This window comes from Heloderma suspectum, chromosome 1 (assembly GCF_057233095.1).
Source record: "Heloderma suspectum isolate Gila_16-S chromosome 1, 16-S_ref, whole genome shotgun sequence".
NCBI classification, from domain to species: Eukaryota; Metazoa; Chordata; class Lepidosauria; order Squamata; family Helodermatidae; genus Heloderma; species Heloderma suspectum.
The window spans coordinates 439,493,119-439,515,846 of NC_139458.1; the positions used below are offsets into that span (position 1 = coordinate 439,493,119).

Sequence of the window (22,728 nt, forward strand, 5' to 3'; positions counted from 1 at the left end):
AGGAGACAAGGGGGGCCGGGGGTTGCTCTTCTGAGCAGAAAGGATAGAAGGAATCCTATTTCCTCCTCTCCCTGTGTTCTGTGAATTTGGGTCGCTGTTTTTATCCCTCCTGTCTGGATTTAATAATCAAAGCAAAACAAGCTCTTCCTCCAAGATTGTTCACGGATGTTGGAGAATGATTTTTAGGTGCCAGACGTAATGGAAGGAAGAAGACAATGGGCTCCTCTTTCTTTCCTGATCCCAAAGGATGGGAATTGAGGAGTGTGTGTATCGCCGGCTATCGCAGGTCCAGGCGAGCAACAGAGCCAGGGGGATTTGGGTGACTCCCTTAAACAAAGGTGACAAAAGAGCAATGTAGTCATGCTTGCTTACACAATATTGAGGTTTTAGGGTCTCGCAGCTTTAAAAGACCTTGAAATCTTTATTTTTCCTTCTATTTTCTCCGGGTTAGAAATCAGTGTAAAATATTTCATGGTGGGGGCTTCTGTGGTTGTCCCGTGACAGGATCTGAAATTTGCAAGTGTTAACACCAAGGAATTAAGGCTATCAGGGCACAATGGCTGGCCAGAAGGTTAAGAACACCAGAAGATCCATGATGGATCAAACCAAGGGTCTACCTAGTCCAGCATTCTGTTTGCACAGTGGCCAGCCAGCTGCCCCAATGAGAAGTCCACAAGCAGGATATGAGTGCAACAGCACCTTCTCGTATGCAAGCAGTCTGTAGCTCCACTTGGGTTGTGCAAGGCCTCAATATCCTATGGAACCTGCTTTTCTGCTCTTCTCCAAGGCCAAAAAAACCCTAGTCCCCTTCCAGATACAGGCCCTATCGTCCCAAAACAACAGAATTTGGGGGTGCTTCGTAACAAAGCTGTGCAAGATAGTTGAGCCTTTGGGGCATGTGTAAAAGAGGGAGCCATAACTTGTTCTTCATAGCTGAGGCATTCTAGAATTAAAACCTGAACACTGAAGCTGGCAGTTAGCCTCCTCTGTGGAACATGCCTTCTGGGCCAGCATTTCTTTGGGTTACTAACACGAGTACAAAGGGTTATTTGCTGTATTAGAGTGGCTGTGTACTATATTTCTGGCCCGCTTCTCTCTAGATGACAGAACCATGGTGGGTATGTTTTGTGTCTTTCTGCTAGTTTTCTTGAAATGCCTGGGAATCCAATGAGTCAAGGGAGCAAAAGCCCCAGGTGCTCTCATTTCCACTGGCTCCTAAAAACACTTTATCTAGTAAGGGAGGCTTACTTGACCATCTCCCACTTGTCCTTAAGGAAATGCTTGGCCTTCGTTGTGTTCCTGCTGGTCAGATTTGTATAGGATTTTACTCTAGTATTTCTGCTAGGTCTGTGCTTTTATGGCACCATTTAATATTCTTATTCTGTGAGCCACTGTGAGGATCCATCGAGTTAGTCAGCAGGTAGTAAATTTGAGAGGATAATAAAATTAGCCTTGGAGAGTTGCTTCTTGGTTGTCGAGGAAGGCAGTTTCTCCTCCCCTGCATGCAGCTTTGTGTGTCTGTGTGACTTCCTTAGTCCTTCTTTGCAGCCCTTCCTTGCAGGAGGAATACCTCCGTGAAGCAGATGCTGTGACTTCCAGGCAGACATGGGCCCTGGTACTTCTCAAGTAAGAATTGCCTGAGAGGGAGAGTTTGGAGCATGTCAGCAAGAACAGGAGGATCTCTCCTCTCACTGCAGGTCTCAGACCTTTCCCTCCATTCAAGCTGGCTCACAGAAGCAGTGTTTTGGCATTAAACTCTGCAAAAATTCATGCCATGACCTGTTCACAGGATCCGTTATCCTGGAATAACAGTCCCTGAATTTGCTCTCTAGCCTCTTGTGTACATCAGCCTTGCAAATAAAACCCATCTGCTACCAGTTCTTCAGGGCTCTATGTTCTGTGCTTTAAATTATTACTATTTTTAAGCTTGAGTTCTGTGACCTGTAGAAATTATGCAAATTAACCAACCTTGCATTGCTCAATCCACCTTTGCACAATTCTGTGATTATTCTTGTTTATTACTTTGCATAACGTATTCTGGGTTTGCTAGTCATGAGGAGGGGGCAGGCAATATGAAGCCCCCTGCTGACTACTGGGACTCTTACTCAGTGGCTTCTGAGATTTCCCAGGCATTGCCAAACCCCTCCAAGAATACCTGGATATCTTCAGAACCATAAGGGCTAGAAACTTGCCCTTCAACACAAAAAAATAAAACTAGCTTTCTAAGAATCTTAAATTCTGTGCCCACTACCACATTCTGTGATCTTCCTGCCCATACACACAGCTTTTCCTCCTTTACTCATCTGAGGCATATCAGTGGCTTGGCATAAAAAGAACCAGCTCCCTTCCCACCCCCAGTTTCCAAACACTGCCCAGCCTGAAGGTAGTTCTCATTCAGCAGAGATGAGCAAGCAAATGGCCCTTTGCAAGTAGGGATGTCAGAGAAATCCACAACAGATTCAAATGGCTTCGAATTTCTGTGAATCTGACCTGCGGATTCTGCAGTGGACCAGCTTTTTCCGAGTAGTGGTGATTTTGTGGACTTGCCGACTGTTTTTTCTCTTATGTGTGCGTGTGGGGGGATTTGTGCTAATTTGGATTTTTGCTAATTCGCATTTGTGCAAATGTGTTAATCCACATTAGTTAATGTGCATTAGGCTAATGCGAATTAGCACAAATAGAACGAAATTCTGGGGGGGGGAATCCAGTTCCATCCATGAGCAGATGACAGAACAAAAGATGCCTCATAATCCTCTAACCACAGACAGCACAGATGTAACAAAATCCGTACATCCCTACTTGTGAGCTTGGCTTCCATATTGGAATGACTTAAGTGAGTTAAGTGTCAGGAGCCCGGGCACGTTCCGGGACTCGTTGCTCAGCTGTCTTCATGGCAAGGCAAATGGTCATGAGAACAGTAGCAGGCAGTTGCTGCGGGGCGGGGGGCGGCAGGCATGGTGTCAAGAATTCCCAAGAACAGTGTTGGTCCAGCAGGGGGCGGGAGGAGCCAGCTGGCCTGTGGGTGGCTTGTCTCGTGTGCTTCTTCCTTGTGGTTGCTTGCCCTGGCACGTTTGGCCACACTGGCACACCTGTGAACCAGGTAGCTGGGTGCTCTTCCTCTTCCCCCTCGAGCCTGGGAGAGAAGACTAGAAAAGGGGCAGGGCAAGGATCCGTGGGCACGGTCTGTCTTGAGCAAACTGGAGGTTATGACTCTTGAGGTCATTGCAAACACCTGGGTTCTGAGCCATGCTGTGCCGCTGTCCAGGGGTGCAAGATCTTATTGTGATGGCACTGTGTGATTAACAGGTGCAAAATGGGACAGTTGTGCTGAAAAAGGGTGGGAGTGTCTGAGCTGCATGCACCTAGCGCTTGGTCGTGAGGTTGGGTGGGGCAAGGGAGAGGAAGGGGGCCTTTCTCGACAACTCTTAGCGGGACTCTCTGGAAGAATTTGCTGGGGCCTTCAGCTGAACCTCTTTCCTCTCTGGGCTTCCTTCACAGTACAGCGCTGTGGACAGCAACCCCCTCTCCCTGTACGTTATGCACCCATTCTGGAACACTGTCGTGAAGGTGAGTGGGCCTCTTTTCTGTATCCCTGCTCTCTGAGTGCACTTTCCCACCTTGAAGTGGACTTGTTAACATCCCTGTCAGTGGAGAGTTCTCCAGAGCACTTTCTGGTTGATGTGACCTCTGCCTGTTCCAGTCTGTGACTAATGCAGAAGCTTCTTCTCTTCAAGAGGGCTGAATTGTTTGGAGATGTGATCACATTATGGCCTGGAGTTCTTGTGCTCCCCCCGGTGATAAGCAAGAAACATGAGCTTTATCTAATGCCGATAAACGGTCACCTTCCCCGCTGTTCATTGCCATGGAGGAGACTATTGTACATGCTGTTAATGAATGTGGGTTTTCTGCGTGTGTTCTTACTACTTTCCCATAGATTTTCCCTACATGGCTGGCCCCAAATCTGATAACGTTTAGTGGCTTCCTGCTGCTTGTCTTCAACTTCTTCCTCATGGCACACTTTGATCCTGACTTTTATGCATCTGGTAAGACTCCTTTAAAAAAATAATGTTTTGTACACATTTATGAGCAGGAGAATGACCGTGTTGTGAGAGACATGTCCCCAGTGCTGATTTAGTGCATTGATGGATCTCCTTGTTTCTGCTGTGGTGTTCACATGGAGAAAGCGGACAGGGATCATTCTCGCTCTCTCATAATACTGCAACTCAGTGGTGCCATCCCATTAAGCTGGAAGGTGGGAGATACAGGGCAGGAAAAAGGAAGTTCTTCACACAGCACATCAGTAACATAAAGGAATTTGCTAGCATAAGATGCTGTGATGGCCACCAAATTAGATAGCTTTGAAAGGGAATTAAACAAATTCATGGCTTTCGGTGGATACTGGTCACAGGGGTGATGTGCTGTCTTCAGTTCCAGATACCAATTTCTGATGAACATGGAAAGTGCTGTTGCACTCCTGTCCTGCTTGTGGGCTTCTCACTGGGGCATCTGCTTGGCCACTATGTGAACACAGTGCCAGACTGGATAGGCCTTTGGTCTGATCCAGCAGGGCCACTGTCTTTTATTTCTTTATTATTTATTTAGACGATTTCTAGGCCGTAGGGCAGGCGCCTTCCCAAGTCAGTGTACAACAGTAACATTCACATAAGAAAAAATGATGCAAACGTTCCCAAAAACAACAGACACGAGCTAAGACAAAACCTGCAACATACCCAGTCCAATAAAACATAATCAGGGGAAGGCCAAAGTATACAAGGAAGTTTTCAGGGCTGTCCTAAAAGCCTGCAGTGATGGCGCCTGGTGGACTGCTGATGGCAACTCATTCCAGAGGTCTTCTCTTTTGCTAAACAAGAGGGCAGCCTTAGCTCTGCTCGCAGAATGCTGGACTAGGTGGACCCTTGGTCTGACCCAGCAGGGCTCCTCTTATCTCCTTATGTGAAGCTGGACTATGTTTTCGTTGCATTGGGGTATCTCAAGTTGTACATTTTATGTTATTTAACGTTATTTTTAGGCTGCCTTTAAGGGTAAAACCCTCCCGACCTGCCCTGCTGCCCTCCAGATGTGTTGGGACTACAGTAATCATCTGGCACATCTGGAGGGATCCGGGAGAGGCGGGCTGTTGTTGATACTTTTCTCAAACTATAGAGAAAACCTTTCTCATCACCGTGGTGAAATGTGTGCAAGGATGGCAGGACCCTCTCCAATTTGTAGGCGCCTGCATCAGATTTGTTCTGGCACCTGCGACATCTTCCTGTCCTGGCCACAGAAATGCTGAAATGCGTTTAGGCACCTGACCCTGCCACGGTGTGCTGTTCCCCTTGTGCAACAGATGTATCCCTAGGGAATGTGTTGATGATCAAAACTACTTTCTTTCTGCAGCACCTGACCAAGAGCATGTTCCGAACCATGTGTGGGTCATAGTAGGTCTCCTCAATTTCATGGCCTACACACTGGGTGAGAGTTGCTGATTTCCTGCATGTTTTGTCTGTGTGACGGGGTATATATTTCTCTTGCTCTGTTTATTGGTGGGCCTTTGCAGTGGTGTTAATGGGCGTCTGGCGCCCTGCACACAGGAGCCACCTGTCGCAACGCTGTTCGCAGCCCTGCTCCAGCATGCACGCACACAAGGCGGGCTGCTTGTTTCCTTGCACCCAGGTGGCTGCAGCCATCTCCTGCAGCCCATCCTTTGGCTGACATGGGAGAGAGAGTTCTCCCCAAGGCAGGGAAGGGGTGGCAGCCTATACCATAGCTGCCACCAACAAACTCTGATTTAGCACTCCCTGCAGCAGATTTATACCTCTGAGATGGAGAGGAGGCACCCCCCTCAGGCCAGCTGAGGGCAAAAAATGAGACTCTGGCATCTGCAGTAGAGTAAGCCGCGATCCCTAAACAGCTTGCTCTAAAATAATCGGTTTCCTTCTGGAAAAGCACTTATTCTGGCAGTCTTTTACAGAAAAAAATAAGTATTTGTTAACGAGTTTATTGGTAGCTTCTGGGGCTCCATTATTGACTGTGTAAGGTGCAAAGTCTTTGTGTATAAATGAACAACAACAAAAGGACAGCAAGAATGCTTAAACTTGGGTCCAGCTGTACCAGGCATTGAAGATCCTGTAACATTTCTGTAATGGAGCAACAGAAACTTAAGGGGTGGAGGTGGGATTTTCACTAGAGGGATGCTTTGGGGAAAGGGATGATTCCCCCCCCCTTCTTCTAGCGCCATGGTCCTAATCCAAATCTTCCCCTCAATCACATTCACTCACTTGCTTGTCTGCTTCTAAAAACAAAATTATTAGAGGAGGGAGATCCAAGTATGCATCTCCATTGTCTCATCTAGCTTGGCTTTTCAAGGAAAGCTGTGAGCTGTGTTTTATTGAGCTGTGTTTTTTTTTTCTACTAGTTTTTAAAAACTTTCTCCCACTTCCAGACCCAGCCAATCCCTGGGACTGCAAATAATTCTGGCTGCAGTATGCTAACCTGCCCCCCCCGCTTTCTGCCCCCCTTCAGATGGTGTGGATGGGAAGCAGGCTCGCCGTACTCAATCCAGCACCCCACTTGGGGAGCTCTTTGACCATGGTCTCGACAGCTGGGCTTGCATGTTCTTCGTGGTGACGGTGTACTCCACCTTTGGCCGGGGACCCAATGGCGTCAGCGTCTTCGTCCTTTACCTCCTTCTGTGGGTGGTCTTGTTCTCATTCATCCTCTCCCACTGGGAGAAGTATAACACGGGGATCCTCTTCCTGCCCTGGGGATATGACATCAGCCAGGTGGTAAGTGTGGCCTCCTGCCCCTCACATTTTCAAGGAGAAGCCTGCTGCAGGCATTTCAGGCTCTCTTTTTCCTCCAAGCTTTCAGCTTATTTTGATAATTTGTTTGCATTTGTTTTATTGACTTGTGTTTAGTGCTCTCCGGTATTAATTGAGGAATTTTGATGGTGTAAAACCATCAAAGGACAGGTGAAGTACCAGATGACTGGAGGAGGGCTAATGTTGTCCCTCTCTTCAAAAAGGGTAAAAAGGAGGAACCTGGGAACTACAGACCACTCAGTCTGACATCAATCCCTGGGAAAATTCTGGAGCAGATGATAAAGCAATCCATCTGGAAGCACCTTGAAAACAACGCAGTGATTACTTGAAGCCGACATGGATTTGTCAAGAACAAATTGTGCCAGACGAATCTGATCTCATTTTTTGATCAAATAACCTCCCTTGTGGACTGTGGGAATGCTGTGGACATAATATACCTCGACTTCAGCAAACCTTTCGACAAAATGCCCCATGATATCCTGATGAGCAAACTAGGTCAAAGTGAGATAGATGAAACAACGATCAGGTAGATCCACAGTTGGCTACAGAATTGGACTCAAAGAGTGCTGATCAATGGGATCTTCTCAAACTGGGGAGAGGTAATGAGCAGGGTACCGCAGGGCTCAGTTCTGGGCCCAGGGCTCTTCAAGAATTTTATTAATGACTTGGAGGAGGAGGTGCAGGGAATGCTGATCAGATTTGCAGATGACACAAAATTGAGCGGAATAGCGAATACCCTGGAAGACTGAAACAGAATTCAAAGTGATCTTGAGAGGCTGGAGCGCTGGGCAGAAAACAACAGAATGAAATTTAATAGGGATAAATGCCAAGTTCTGCACTTAGGAAAAAGAAACCAAATGCACAGTTACAAAATGGGGGATATGTGGTTCAACAACACTACAAGCGAGAAAGATCTTGGAATTGTTGTCGATCACAAGCCGAATACGAGCCAACAATGTGATATGGGTGCAAAAAAGGCAAATGCTCTTTTGAGCTGCATTCATAGAAGCATAGCTTCCAAATCCCAGGAAGTACTAGTTCCCCTCTCCTCAGCGCTGGTTAGGCCTCATCTGGAGTACTGTGCCCAGTTCTGGGCACCGGACTTTAAGAAGGATGCAGACAAAGTGGAGAGGGTTCAGAGGAGGGCAGTGAAGATGATCAGGGGTCTGGAAACAAAGCCCTCTGAAGAGAGACTGAAAGAACTGGGCATGTTTAGCCTTGAGAAGAGAAGACTGAGGGGAGATATGATAGCGCTCTTCAAGTCCTTGTTAGGTTGTCCCAGAGAGGAAGGCCAGGATCTCTTCTTGATATTCAAGAGTGCAGGACATGGAATTATGGGCTCAAGTTCCAGGAAGCCAGATTCCGGCTGAACATCAGGAAAAACCTCCTGACTGTTAGAGCAATATGACAATGGAACCCATGACCTAGGGAAGTAGTGGGCTCTCCCACACTGGAGGCATTCAAGACGAGGCTGGACAGCCACCTGTCAGGGATGCTCTGACTTGGATTCCTGCATTGAGCAGGGGGTTGGACTCGATGGCCTTGTAGGTCCCTTCCAACCCTACTATTCTATGACTCTATGAAAACTCCTGGGGTGGGGGAAGCTCTTTTAAGGGCTGAAAGGTGGTGTGTGCATGATTTAATACATAAGGAAACACTAAGAAATTCCAACCTGGCTTGCACGTGGCCTCACAGATGTGTAGCTATTGCACCTTCAGGGGTGCATTCCTACACTCAGACTTCCCCTGGAGCGTGACTATGTCCAGGACAGGTTGAATCCCAGTCATCAAGCCAGGCTTTCTACTAACCAACGGTGCCTCTGCCTTTTCTGGATATACTCTCAGCTTGTTCACCCTCATCCAGCCCATTATTGAACTTGGACAGTGTTCAATGGTGTCTACTGCTTCCTTCGAGGCAGGCAACAAAGAGCAATAGAGCTGAGTGTCATGATCATATTGATGACGTCTCACTCCAAAGCTCCGAGTGACCTCTCTCAGTGATTTCATATAGATGCCAAACAACATAAGGTACAGGACAGAATCCTGTGGGACCCCCTAGACCAACAGCAGTGGTGCTGAACAGTAGCCCCCAACTCCACCTTCTGGACATGGCCTTGCAGGAAGGACCAGAACCACTGCAAAACCCCATCCCCAAGGTTCAGCCCCACCAAGCAGTTTGGAAGGATACCATGGTCAGTGGCATCAAAAGCTGCCAGGAGGACTAGCAGGGTCGCACTCCCCCCATCCAGTTCCCAGTGTAGGTCATCTACCATGGTCACCAAAGTGGTCTCAGTCCCATATCCTGGCCCAATTGAAATGGGCCCAAATAATCAGTATCCTCCAAATGTGTCTGGCGTTGCGAGGCCACCACCATTCGTAATCGCCTTGGCTAAGGATGGGATATTTGAGACTGGAACATTTTAAGTATTTAATAGATGAATCCGTCCACTGCAGCTCTCCAGACTAATGGACTAAGATCCAGAGTCTCCTCTGATTGGCTGCTTGACAGACAGGGCTGGCATAGACTGGATCTGGCAGAAGTTGCATCACAGCCATGCCCTGGCCCTGCTGGGGCCCCGTTGAGCCCTTTCTGAACACTAACTGGCCATGTTGGAGCCTCCCAAGAGCCCTTTGCCCTCCTCCGTCTGCAGCCTCACCCAGCCAGCAAGGTTTTATTGTCTTGGACTTGAATACTTCCACAGCTGAGCAGAGAGCTGGATTGGATTTTTCCTCCCAAAGGCCCAGTTCCTTGTCCCCCTCTGCATAGTGCTGGCTCATAAATTATACTTGGGCAGGGGAACGCCGGGGGGAATTTGCGCTTGTTGACGGCATTGCAGGTGGAACCATAGGACGCTTAGAACAAATTTCATTCCTGGATGGAAGCAGAACTAGCAGCCGAAATCTCAAGTGAAGGGAAATTTGTCAGAGGCTTCTGCCTGTCCATTTTAAGCGTGTGTTTATTTTATCTATTTATTTATTATTACATTTATATCCCAGCTTTTTTCTTCTTGCAAAGAGCCCAAGGCAGCTTACGTGCTTCTCCTCCTCTCCATTTTATCCTCGCAACAGCCCTGTGAGGTCAGGTAGGCTGAGAGTCAGTGACTGGCCGAGAGCCACCCTCTGAGCTTCATGCCAACTGGGGACTAGAACCTGGGTCTCCCAGTCCGGCACTTTAACCATCACTCCACGTTGGCTCTTGGAGCGTGGCTGAATCGGGCTCGGGCTCTCTGTCCCCCTGGTCAACTGTTTGGGTGGTGCAAATTGCCCGTGGAACCTGCTCCCACGCAGTGCTGACAGTTTAGAGAGCGCCGAGGGCAATCCAGCACACCTCTGCTGATGTGGGAAAACAGGGGCTGAACACTTGGGCGCCCTGAGAACCCGGGCCTGGCTGGCTCAGCCTGAGTGCTCCAGAGTGTCTTCACAGCTTCTGAGCAAGCCCTTGCTTAAGTATGGTGTTCGTATCCTGCCCTTCCTCCAAGGAGCTCTGTGCAGTGTGCATTGCTCTTATCCTCACCACAGTCCTGTGAGGTAGGCTAGGCTGAGAGGGTGTGACTGTCTTAACATCACCCAGTGGGCTTTGTGGCAGGGTGGGGATTCGAACCCATGTCTCTTTAGTCCAATTCCACTGTGCTGCCCCTTGCGTTGGGAAGTGAGATGAGTCCTTCTGCAAAACAGAACCGTTTGCATCTAGCATCATCCTGCCCAAAGAAAACCTATTTCTAAAAACCCTGGCTGAGAGAAAGAGTGGTTAGATAATTCTGAGCATTTTATCATTCTCAGCATGTGTGTCTCCAGAGAGTAAGAGGCCTGTACGGCAGACCAGTCCATACTTCAGCTGAGGCTAAAAGTGGCTAACTTAAAGGGACCTAATGGGTTTGGGAACAGAGTCAGGTCCTCCCAGGCTTACAGCTCCCTCCCTCCGAGTTGGTTTAAACCAAGCAGATTTTGGTAGGACTGCATGTGAAATTTGGGAGCCTGCTGTTTGCAGCCAGCATCTGCCGTGGAAAGGCAGCTGTTAGGGCCGGGGGGCAGGGGAGTGGGAGAGCAGGAAGAAACAGCTCTTGGGACAGTTTTCCCACCAGCAACATTGGCACAGGTCCCTTCAGGATGGTTTGGCGCTGCCCTTGATGGGGCAGGTGTGTAGCTTGGGAGTACTCCTGGATCCAGCTGGGTTGCTAGAGCCTGGGGAGCAGCGACCCCAGCAAGGGCCTTCTGAATTGGGGTGCCCTTGCCATGAAACTCCCTGCTTTTAGAGGTGCGTCAGGCATTTCCTGCAATTCAGTTTCGCCAGCTGCTTAAGAAGCATCTCTTCACCCAGGTCTTCGGGTCCTTTTGATGTTTTTGAGAAGACCTTTGAGTCTTCTGCTTTGTTTCAATGGCATATTGTATTTATTATTTAGCTGTTGGCTTGAAAAGTTTAGGGTCTTAATAGTATTCTTTTATTAATGCTTGTGTTTTGTATTTTCATTTGTAAACTGTTTTGTGATTTTTTATGAGCAGCAGTGTATAAATTCAGTAAATAGAATTCTCAGTAGGCAATTCTCTTACGCATCTGTTGGTTGGATGGATCTTTCCACTGCTAAAGTGCTGACGTTCTCTCTCTGATTCCGTTTCAGACCATTTCTATTGTGTACATAGTGACATCCATCGTGGGAGTGGAGGCCTGGTACAACCCTTTCCTGTTCAGTTTCTTATACAGAGACCTGTTCACTGCTATGATTATTGGTAAGGAGCTTCCCATTGAAGCCTGTCTCTTCCTAATCACTACTTTGTGCCCAAATGCAGCGTTTCCTTTTAGAGAAAGGGTCGCTATTTGTGTTTAAGTCCATTCGTTCATTTCATTTTTATACTGCCCAATAGCCAAAGCTCTCTGGGTGGTCCACAGACATTTAAATTTCTTAGCAATGCAGAAACTGGGTCATGATCGAGGAGCTACTTGCTCCAGAATAGCCCTATTTAAGATCAGCGAGGCCTACGCTGGCGCCATGCGGCTTGTGGGTTGTGACCAGATTTCAGTTGGGAATGAACGGATTGTGTGCGTCATTATTAGTGAAATGACTGCCTAGCACTGTCTTAAGACAGCCTTCCTCAACCTGATGCCTGAGGGAATTCTGGGAATTGTAGTCCAACACATCTGGAGGGCATGAAGTTGGGGAAGTCATTCTTCATATACGTGATGAAATTGAGAGAAGTGATGAATTATGATGCTCTGACGACTGAGCATCTGTGTGCCTCCAAATACTGGAATTGCAGTTCCAATGAGAGGCTGTGGAGGAGGAGATCAGGGGGTGGGGAGGTTCAGCGTAGTGTGAGATCATGGTAGTAATTGCGGGGAAAGGAGATGTTCAGCCAGGGCTGTGTCTTCCGGCACTGCAGCCTTATGCTGGGGAAGTGTCTCTGTTCTAGGCTGCCAATTCAAGCTGCTGGACCATGTCCCAGGCGGCGTCTGGCATCCCTGGTGGTTTATAGAGGACTTCACTCAGGTTATATCTGTGCCAGCAAACTTCAGCGTGGCTTGTCCTGAGATGCAGACACACACAGATGCTCCTCAGGCTGCTTCTGTGTAGGAAGACACCTGGGAAGCTGCCTTGTAGCAGGCCAGACTGTTTGGCTGTCCAGCCCAGTATGGTCTGCTCTGACTGGCAGCAGCGGCTGCCCAGGGTCCCGGGCAGAGCGAGGTCCCTTTCCCATCACTCTCCGCCTGGCCGTTCTAACTGATGGGGATTGGACCTTCAGCATGCAGCACAGGTGCTCTGCCACTGGGCTACGGTGCTTCCCCACGTCCACACCGCTAACGATTTGTGCATCCTGGATATAAGGGTTGATACTTGGCAATGTACATGTCTCAAAAAAAACACAGGGAGAGAAACTGCCATTAACTTCTTGGCAGCTGTAATCTGAAGAGAGTTGCAGGGCAGGCTTTGGGGTGTCATATGCTGCCTTTGCTCAAAGGAATGTGGTGCTTTCAACTGAGCAGTCACCTGGCCCTCTCCTCCCTTAGGTTGTGCACTCACTGTGACCGTTCCCATGAGCCTGCTGAATTACTACAAGTAAGTGTTCTCCAAACTCAAGCATCAGTGCTTCATCCCGGCAGCAGTTGTGCCGTTGGGAGTCCATGTCACGTGGACAGAGCCTTGAGAAAGCAATGTGAATGGGGTGCCACGGGCAGGCATCCATGCTCCCTTCCCTTCCCAGGACATAAAAAAGGGCGGAGGCAGGATTTCCAGTGCTCCCAGCTGTTTGGCAGGGGCCCGGCCACCTGGGCAAAGGCAGGTGTTCCATTTTCTGTCTGCACTGTAGCCTTGCAAGTGGGCCCTGTGAGAAGGATCCACTCTGTTCAGAGCTGGGCTGATGAAGCTCCGAGCTGCCTCAAGTTCCCTCCAAAGCCTGGTGCTAAATTTTCTTCCCTCGTTCACAAAGTCCCTCTCTGCCGCCTCCTGCCTTTCAGAGCCCACACAAGCAAAACTCTGAAGCACCACTCCTTCTACGAGGCGATGCTGCCGTTCCTCTCGCCAGTGCTGCTCTTCATCTTGTGCACCATCTGGATCTTTCAGTCGCCTTCAGACATCTTGGAGGCCCACCCTCGCCTCTTCTACTTCATGGTCGGGACAGCCTTCGCTAACATCTCCGTAAGATCCCTCTGTGCTTTGCTCCAAAACCAGATAGACCATGTTCCTCGGAGGAGGGGCAGGATAAAAACCAGATATGCACACCCAAGGCGGAGCAGGATGGGGCTGCAAAGATGCTTTGGCTAACAGTTCAACTTGTACGCTTGTTTTTAAATTTATATCCTACCTTTCCACTAAAAATAGCACTCAAAGCAGCTAGCAGTAATAATGTACAGAAATAGTACAGTGAAAAAGAAATAAACAGCAGCCGCTGCTTAAAACCAGGTTCAGTGAACAAAACCGTTAGCAGCCCAAAGCCTCCCTGAATAGAAATGTCCCTGCCCGCTGGTGGAAGGACAGTAGGGATGGAGCTGGGCTTACCTCCCTCGGCAGAGAGTTCCAGAGCCTGCGAGCAACCCCTGAGAAGGCCCCTCTCGGGGCCCCGTCAGATCTGCCTCTGGTGGTGCTGGGACAGAGAGAGGGGATCGTACCAGGCAGGCTCGCGCCGGAGAATGCAGCCCTCCAGGCAACCCAGTCCCAGGTTGTACAGGGCTTCATAGGTCATAGCCAGCACTTTGAATTGTGCCCGACGATGGACCAGTAGCCGCCACCCAAGTTTTTGTAACAAGGGGGTCACGCATTCCCTGGAACCAGTCAGCGGTCTGGCCGTAGCATTTCTGACCAGCTGATATTTAGGAGGCAGCCCCACAGAGGGCCGTGCAAATGGGACGTGACGAAGGCATGTGTCACCGTGGCCACATCTGACACCTCCAAGAACGGGCGCAGTTGGTGGCCTAGACTTAGCTGTGCCAACTCAATGGCCATCCTGGCTGGGGATGATAGAAGTTGTATTCCCAACACATCTAGACAGTGCCAGGTTGGGGAAGGCTGATACACAAACAGAAGAAGAGCTGTGTTGGATCAGATCAAGGCTCACTCTAGTCCAGCATTCTGTTCACACAGTGGCTGAACAGCTGCCTACGGGAAACCCACAAGCAGGACATGAGTGCAACAGCACCCTCCCACCCATGTTCCCCAGCAACTAGTGTACATAGGCTCACTGCCTCTGGTACTGGAGGTAGCACATAGCCATCGGGACCAGTAGCCATCGATAGCCTTCTGCTCCAGGAATTTGTCTGATCCCCTTTTAAAGCCATCCAAGTTGGTGGCCATCGCTACATCCTGTGGTAGCGAATTCCATAGTTTAACTACATGCTGTGTGAAGAAGTCCTTTTATCTGTCCTGAATCTCCCACCAATCAGCTTCGTGGGATGACCCAACTGGGTTCTAGTAGTTTGAGAGAGAGAGAAAGAGAGAGAGAGAGAGAGAGAGAGAGAGAGATGTCTCCCTATCCACATTCTCCACACCATGCATAATTTTCTGCACCTCTATCATATCTCCTCTCACTCACCTCTTTTCTGAGCTGAACAGTCCCAGATGTTGTAACCTTTCCTCTTGGGATATAAACCATCCATCATGTTTGCGGATTTAGAGGAGGGCTGAATACGACTTCCACTGGAGAGGGGTGGGGGGCTCCAGTGCCTTACTATCTTTTGTTGCGCTCATGTCCTGCTTGTGCATTTCCCTGTGGCTGTTTGCCCACTGTATGAAAAGAATGCTGGACTAGATGGACCCTCGGTGTGATCCAGCAGGGCTCTTTTTATGTTCTTATGTTCTTATTGTTCCTTTCCCGTGGCTGCTTTCTACAACCTTGCAATTGATCGCTATAGCCAGGGAGATTTCCCACGTTTTGATGTACTTGAGAAGAAATTTATTTATTTATTTCATTTCTATACTGCCCGATAGCTGAAGCTCTCTGCTTGAGTGTTGTTGTTTTCTGACCTACTGAATCTAAACCTATCTGAACCCAAGCAACGCACTTTAGCATTGACCCTAAAACGTCGGGGTGGATGCCAAGATAGCTGACCCGAACACATAATAAGCATAAACTTGCTCTTGCAGTCACGCTGTTTAACCAATTTTTATGAAATCTTGAGAGCAAGCTAGTAATAGCTAATTCAGCAGGTTGGAAAAATCATAAACGCTTGAGCAAATTCTCCTCAAGTAGCCTCCAAACTTGGGAAACCTCGCTGACTACTAGCTTAGGCTGCTCTTTTTAAACAACAGCAAACAGGTGAGGGCAGACACTTGGAGGAGGACATCATTCTGAACAAAAGTTGCTTACATTGAACTGCATTTGCCATTTTCAAGCAGAGTTGAAACAAAAACCATACAGCAGCTTTGGCCAACCCGTCCTGGTGCCCTCCAGCTTTTTTGGACTAAAAGTCCCAGCATTCCTGTCCAGTGGGCAGCTGGCGGCGGTTGAAGTGCAAAACATCCGGAGCGCAGCAGGCCAGGGCAACGCTCAGCTCTGAATCCTAGAAGGGCACCCTCAGTGTAGCTCCAGGAAAAGCTGCCCGATGGATTGGGGCTGTTGCTGAAGCAGTGGATTGCCCGGGGAGGGCAGGCGCCGGGGGAGCCTGAGCCTCCTTCCCCCACTCCCTCCCTTACCGTCCTCCTCGTGCCCCCTTCCTCCCTTCCAGTGCCGGCTGATCGTCTGCCAGATGAGCAGCACGCGCTGCCAACCCCTCAACTGGCTGCTGCTGCCGCTGGCCCTGGTCCTCCTGGCGGTGCTGTCGAACATGCTGCCGGAGCACGAGACCACCCTCCTCTACTTGGTCACCACCTGCATCACCTTGGCCCACATCCATTACGGAGTCAGTGTGGTAAGCGATCCCAGGTCTGGCGCTCGGCTCCCGGCTCGGCTACTCGCTCCTCTGCCCTGAGTGGTGCTGTCAGCTGGAGGTCAGGCAAGCTGGAAAGGCTTCTCCCGTCCCCACCTCTTCGGCGAGTGTGAGCCGAGCTTCTATTAGCTGTGAGGAAGCCAGGCTGGCGGGAGCAGCGGCTCCTCTGCGAGAGGCGGAGGTCTGACGTCCGGTCTGCCTGTGCTGCTGTCGCCCTTCCCTCCTTCCCGCGCGCCAGCCTCCCTGTGCCCTCGGTGGCGTCGAGGCCTCTGTGCTGCAGTGCCACAGGAGCGTACTTGGCATGACGTGACCTTGAGCAAGTGCTTGCCGCGAGGAACGGAGCTGCTGTAAATCAGGATTATCAGTGGACGAGAGAGGTTTTAGTTGATTTGATCCCCAGCGGGCCAAAATGTAAGCTAAAAATCTGCCTTTTAAGAGATTAAGCAGTTAAATAAACGGTCACGTTACCAGAACCTCAGTGTGGGTGCCCTTCTGAAAGAAGTGAAGAACGTGTAATTGAATAAACGAGCTTTCATTCACTGTTAAAGGACAGGCTGATTTTTAAAATATTTCGTCTTACTGTAACACACCAGAATAAAAGTAGCTTCAAACTGGATGAGGACTAGATGCCAAGCGAAACTTTTAAAATGTGTCGGGTGATTTCAGGGCTTCAGTTCGTACTCTGAGGCTGAGACATAGTTCAGTGAACTACCCGGGCCTGTGTGTGTGGCCAGACCCCTCCTCAGGCATAGAAGGGAGTGGGAGGCACATCACCAGTCCCTGCGATTGGCAGGCAGTATGAAGCCTCTCAGTTAGCCAGGTATCGATGCCAGGAGCCGGGCCTCCTGCCCTTACCTGGTGCTCAGAGTGGTTTCCAGTCCTTTGGGTTCCAGCTTCACACTCTGCCACACCCTCCAGACCTAGATTCAGACATGATCTCCAGCAGCCCCAGCTGCGTCTTGATAAAAATAGCCACTGTCAAAGGCACCCCGAGATATTTTTCCCCCTGCACTGGCCATTAAATATAAACATATATGTGTGCCGTCCTTGTGTATCTTGACTTTATAGTGCCCACAGTTGGAGGAAAAAATATAGAAGATTACATCAGCCACTCCCTACAGTAGATGGCAGCAGCAGCCCAGATGTGTTCTTTGTATGTCTGAGAAATGTTAATGAATCTGCCCCTATTCTTTTGCATTGAGCAAGTGGGTCCATGGGATGCCATTTCTTGAGAAGGGCAGTCCCCCGCCCAGCTGTTTCCTCCCAAGAGTTGAGTGAGTGAGAAATCGGTCATGCTGGGAATTGGGAACCAGCAGAGGGGCGTTGGCACAATGAAGCAAGAGACCTGTGGAGGAGTGTGATGCGGAACTAGAGGAGGGACAGAGGAGCAGGAGGGGTGGTGGTGCAGAGAGGGGGAGGGAGGTGCATTCGAGGGGCAGCCCTTGAGCAGTCCCGCCCCTGGCCTGGTTTTCCGGCTCTCCCGTCCCCTGCATTTGCTCACTTCTCCCTCCCCCCCAGGTGAGCCAGCTGAGCAAGCACTTCAACATCCGCACCTTTTCGCTACGAAAGCCCAGCTCCGATTGACTAGACGTGGGGAAGGCGTCGGCAGAGGAGAATGCTGGCCTGCGGTCTTCAGAGGTACTGTAAATTTGGTAGCCTGTGTAAATATACTTCAGCCATCACCATGGAACTGGATTTGACCCACTTGGGATGGTTATGGGGCAGAGACCATCTGGGGCTGGGCAGCCCATTGTTCCCCTGCCCACCTCCCCCACTGCCATCATGCCAACTCTCTCACTGATGTGCAGGCGGTTTGAGCCACATGGCAAGGACGTCATGGTCACAAGCACGCGCTAGGCCAGCAATGTGCCCAAGGAAACCTCCTGGCCAGGCAGGGGCGATGCCCCTCAGAACCTTCGGACACCAAAAATAATGACCCCCAAGGCATCGGCAGTGGCTGCGGAGCTAGGGGATTGCCACAGAAGAGCCATGTGTTAACGCTGAAAATGTAGCCTGCAAAATGACCTCTGGGAACTGAAGGAGGAAACGGTGGCAGACTTCTCAACATCCAGAGTTGTGGATCCAGTCACGCTGGAAGCTTCTGGTGGGGAGAGAGAGAGAGGAAGGAAGCAAGCAAGCAAGCACTCTTTGAAGGGGCTAGTGGTTAAACCATGTATCCCCCCCACCCCAGGACTTCTTGTGCCCGCCATGCATGGGCAGCCTTGGAGAACGAAGCAGCAGTGCCTCCTTCACAGGACGGAGTTGTTGCCAATGGCCTGACTCCAGCGTGTGCGCTCGTAGTGACAACATCGGGGGGGGGGGGGCGCGGCACATTTCCAAGAGCGGTTAGTCGGGCATATATGTGTGTACACACACCCTTTCAGAGCTGCACTGCTTCCTAATGGGGGAATTAACTCTATTTTCTGTTGTAAAAAACAAACACCAAGTGATTTTGATTTTCACGCCCCGTTTTAGTAGATGTCTCCAATCTAACCAAGTGGCTTGTTTCTGCTTATCACCCGGTTGGAAATGTATTCAGCAGTCTTTAATTCCATTTCAGTCAAGTGGTGGTGAAGACTGAACGCTGATTCCCCCCCCCCCCACTTCTGTTTATAGCTTTATTCAATGAAGATTTTTTTCATTTGTCTGTGTGCTTGTTATGAAGAGTGCAGCCTAAACCCAACCTTCTTGGAAAGGTTGCACCCGGAAGAAACTGAGCGCAGCAAAGGATGGATGTTGATATGTAATTAACGGCAGGGGCAATTTTTGTTTGTTTGTTTGTTTGTTTTGTGGTTTGAAACAAGAGGAAGCTGTGCCGTGGCACCTTCCCCTTGTGGATGACACATTCCATTCTTCAGAAAAAAAAATTGGAATTGTGAAATTACTATTTAAATTTTCTTTTGTAAACTTGAATCATTATGTTGGCAAGCAAGGTGTAGGCACTGTAAAATCTGGGGGCTGGGGTTTTTTCTCTCCCTCCATACATAGATTTTTAAAAGAAATTCTCACGTTTGACTGCAAATGCTATTTCTGGTCTGTTAATGGGCAAAGGAAGAACTGATTCTGACGGTTAGTGATGCACTTTTCAAAATGCAGTAGGAAAAAAGACTGGTTTCTGACATGGATGATGAAACAAAATGATTCTGATTTTTGCTTATTTGTTTAATGTTTCATGTCTGTAAAAGTGAACCTGAAATAGGGGTGAGGAGACTTTATTCACTTTTTTAATTAAATGACTTTGCACAGGAAAAAGTTGGGTGTACAGAGGAATTGAGACATGCTTGAATACTTGACACTGTAACCACTGGAATGCAATACAGTAATCAATTCTAAATCGCACCAGAGACACTGGAAGCAGGGTGCTGTTTGACCCTCCTGGAGGAGGTGACCAATTCAAAGGGAGGGTCTGTCTTTTGTGTTTGATGAATGAATCATTGTAGGAACACCTGGTCCTCTGTCTCTTTCTTTGGAAGAACAGCTTTTGTTTTGGAAACGGGGGTCCTCAAATTGGCAGTAGTGGTGCACAGGCTGCTGTGGCATCAGAATCGTTTGGACAAAAAGAAGGCGATGATGAGGCTTTTCACAGAAGCCAGTGGCCTTTGGCAGGCAGGTGCCTCATATGCAGGCCTGACGCAAGCATAATGATGTGATTTGGTAAATCACTCCTTTAGACTCTGCTTGGAAGCATATATGTTCCTAGGAAATACTCGTGCTCCACTATGCATGTCCAGGGCGGTTTCTCTCTCTTTCTCAATCTCAAAAGAAACTTGGTTCTACTTTCCTACAGATCAGGGCTTCTCAATAAGGAATTTGGTGCCTTAAATGACTTGCCTCAAGTTGAGAAATAGTCAGCTGTCTTAAACAAAACATTTTAAGTGTTGTCCAAGTTAAAGGAGTAAGTGTAGCATCTTCAGAAGGGAAAGCTAGGAAAATGGATTTAATTTGTGCTGGTTTTGTCTTAATTTTATTGCCACTTAAAGCTTATTGCAAATTTTCAGTGGGAATCAAATGCACCATTTTTTCTGTGGTCTTGGAGCACCTTTTTTTGTGTTCATCTCAAGTATTTTTAAAACAAAGGTATTGTGTATTGAAGGGTGGCTGTGTGCATTCTGCCACTTGCTCCCCACATTCAGGAGATGTTTGTAAAAGATTGGAGGTTCTCTCTGAATCCAACTTGATTTTGCTGTCTAGATTACCTCAGTGAATGAAAAGGACATTCCTTTCCAGAAATGCAGCTAGGACAGTCGTAACAGATTCTTAAACCATTTGGCCAACCTTGCATATTCTTTTGCCATTTGAACAGACGACGCCTCCATTTTACATGTTGAGAGCAAAAGCTTTGTTTACCTGCCTTGATTCACCACCATCTGTGTCCCTGCACATACACAGCGGCTTTGGCCCTTTAAGGCCTGCCTCCAAATGGTTCGTTAGGGTGCAATCCTATGCATGTTTAGACAGGAAGAGTCTGACAGCTCCCGGGATTCCACAGCCAGCAGGGTTGCCAGACTTTTTTCCATCTAAACGTGCATAGGATTGCACACTTAGAGGTGTGGCTGGTGGTGTCTGGGCAAAGAAATTGCAGAGGACAGGTACCGCATCACCAGTTTGCATTCTTGCGAGACTGAGACTCTTGAGGGCAGAGTTTGGTCCCAAATGTGGCTTATGTAGAGAGGCAGTCAGCTTTTACAGCTGCTCTGTAACTCCCAAGCAAACAAAGGACTGGGATGACCAGAAATTCTTTGCATGGTGCAGTAGCATCTTCCTTCTTGCATGTTACTGGACATAGACTGCAAGGACACTTGTAGAGAGCTGGCTGGCATAGAGCCTCAATGGTGTCTATTTTGTACTAATCAGTTGATGATGCACTCAGGCTGCACTCATGTTGGAATAATTCCCAAATAATTTGGCTGGTGTAAATCTCACAAGGATCTTTGGCTGTCCCTCACACTGATTTCAAAGTGTGTTCTGGGCAAGGCACTTCATGGAGCCTTGGGTCAACCCAGTGATGTAGTTAGGAAGTTTGTGTGTGTGTGTGTTGGACTCAGTGGTGTGTGTGTGTGCGTGTTTCCTTTCAAAGTGCCATTTTTGTTTGAAAATGATCCTAGGATGTAAAGTTTTGTGGTGATCACTTGGGTCCTCTCCTTCCTGATCCCCCTGCTCAACATCCCCAATGATCAGGGATTGCAGGCTTGAACTGGTCTGTCTGTGGGTCCGTCTGCTGCAGCAGACCCATTAGGAAATAACAGACTCTGCAGTGCAGAGCCAGCCCGCAGCTTTACTGCCCATGTAGCAAAGGGTTAGGTTAGGGACGCACATGATTGGAAGGGGGCTCTCAGTACTAATCTCCCTTAGCAAGGGCCATGGATTGTGCCCATTTAGGTGAGTGTAAGAGTTTTTAGGGTGGTAAGAGTTCAGTGGCAGTGCAACAGCACACTCCTGATATCTCACGGTTGACAGAATCCTTTCTCTGCTGACAATCTTACTTTGAATGTAGGCAAGGGAAGAGCCCTTTTCAAAGGAGAGACTGTCTAGAAGCAGGAATGAGCTATGCATAGATTTTGGACTGCTTGGTCTTCCTTGCTTTCTGGGTCTCTCCCTGTGTTCTTGGCATTTCTGAGAAGCTAATTTTGAGTGAAAGATGGAGGTAGAATCCTTCGCCCTTTCTAATGTAGCGCATTTGGGGCACAAATGAGGGCAAGAAGCATTCCTTGCTTCTGGGTTCTTCCCCTAAGAGGAAAGGTAGTCGCTGGGTCCCTTTCTAGAATTTGGCCCTCCCTTAAAGGGTGCCTTGGTCTTTGTGGGTGCTTTCTCTCAGGAAGCCCCCCCCCCCTTCTCAGACAAGGGCATCATAGCTGGCTTGTATTCTGCAAAGCATTTGGTCCAACAGACCCTGGCCAGGACTAGCTGTGTCAAAGCAAACTGACTGTACAGATCATTATTAGTGAAAGAAGATTGCAATAGGGAACAACTGTACATGGTCACCGTAGGTTTCTCCACAACCTTTCACACATCATCAGGATTTATGTCTGTCTTGCACATTGTTGGAGGTTGACTGTCTTGCAATGGATGTGAATTCTGATCCATGATATCTATTATTACTGGTAAATATTTATTGTATTTAATAACTTCAAAAACTTATTATGAAATAAAACATCAATAAAAATTTTTCCAACCTTTTTAACATCTCTCTCCTCATCTCTGGGTGCTTGTCAAATTCTGGACATAAGAAAGAAACCATGTGCAGGGCTGGAACTTACTGAAGCAGAGTTAGTGGCTCACAAAACAGCAGCTTCTACACAATAGGATCATCACAGAAGCTGCCAAGAGCTGGATGGATGGGATACAAGGTGCTGGCAGGCAGGATTCTAGCTGGTCTTGGCCCTGGCTTGGCTGGGGGCGGAATGGATGCTGTGACGTAACTGCTTGCAGGGTTCTAGTCTTTCTGGTAGGGGTCCTAAGAACATCAGAAGAGCCCTGAAGCTGGATCAGACCAAAGGCCTCTCTAGTCCAGCATTCTGTTCACCCAGCGGCCACCAGCGGCCCATTGCCTAGTGCA

General features: G+C 48.7%; 1 protein-coding gene across 2 annotated transcripts in view; it reads left to right on the forward strand.

The window, feature by feature from the left end:
- Window positions 1-22,348, forward strand: part of SELENOI (selenoprotein I) — a 51,827-nt gene extending 29,479 nt beyond the window's left edge. Inside the window, exons 2-10 of one of the 2 annotated variants that reach the window (XM_084829544.1) lie at window positions 3,499-3,567; window positions 3,935-4,043; window positions 5,398-5,472; window positions 6,523-6,785; window positions 11,437-11,545; window positions 12,822-12,870; window positions 13,269-13,449; window positions 15,972-16,154; window positions 17,691-22,348. In XM_084829544.1, coding sequence (XP_084685670.1) covers window positions 3,499-3,567; window positions 3,935-4,043; window positions 5,398-5,472; window positions 6,523-6,785; window positions 11,437-11,545; window positions 12,822-12,870; window positions 13,269-13,449; window positions 15,972-16,154; window positions 17,691-17,819 — 1,167 coding nt within the window. In that variant the 3' untranslated portion in view covers window positions 17,820-22,348. The remainder of the gene's footprint in view (window positions 1-3,498; window positions 3,568-3,934; window positions 4,044-5,397; window positions 5,473-6,522; window positions 6,786-11,436; window positions 11,546-12,821; window positions 12,871-13,268; window positions 13,450-15,971; window positions 16,155-17,690) is intronic. The other variant, XM_084829542.1, reaches the window with a different exon arrangement.
- Window positions 22,349-22,728: the final 380 nt, after the last annotated feature.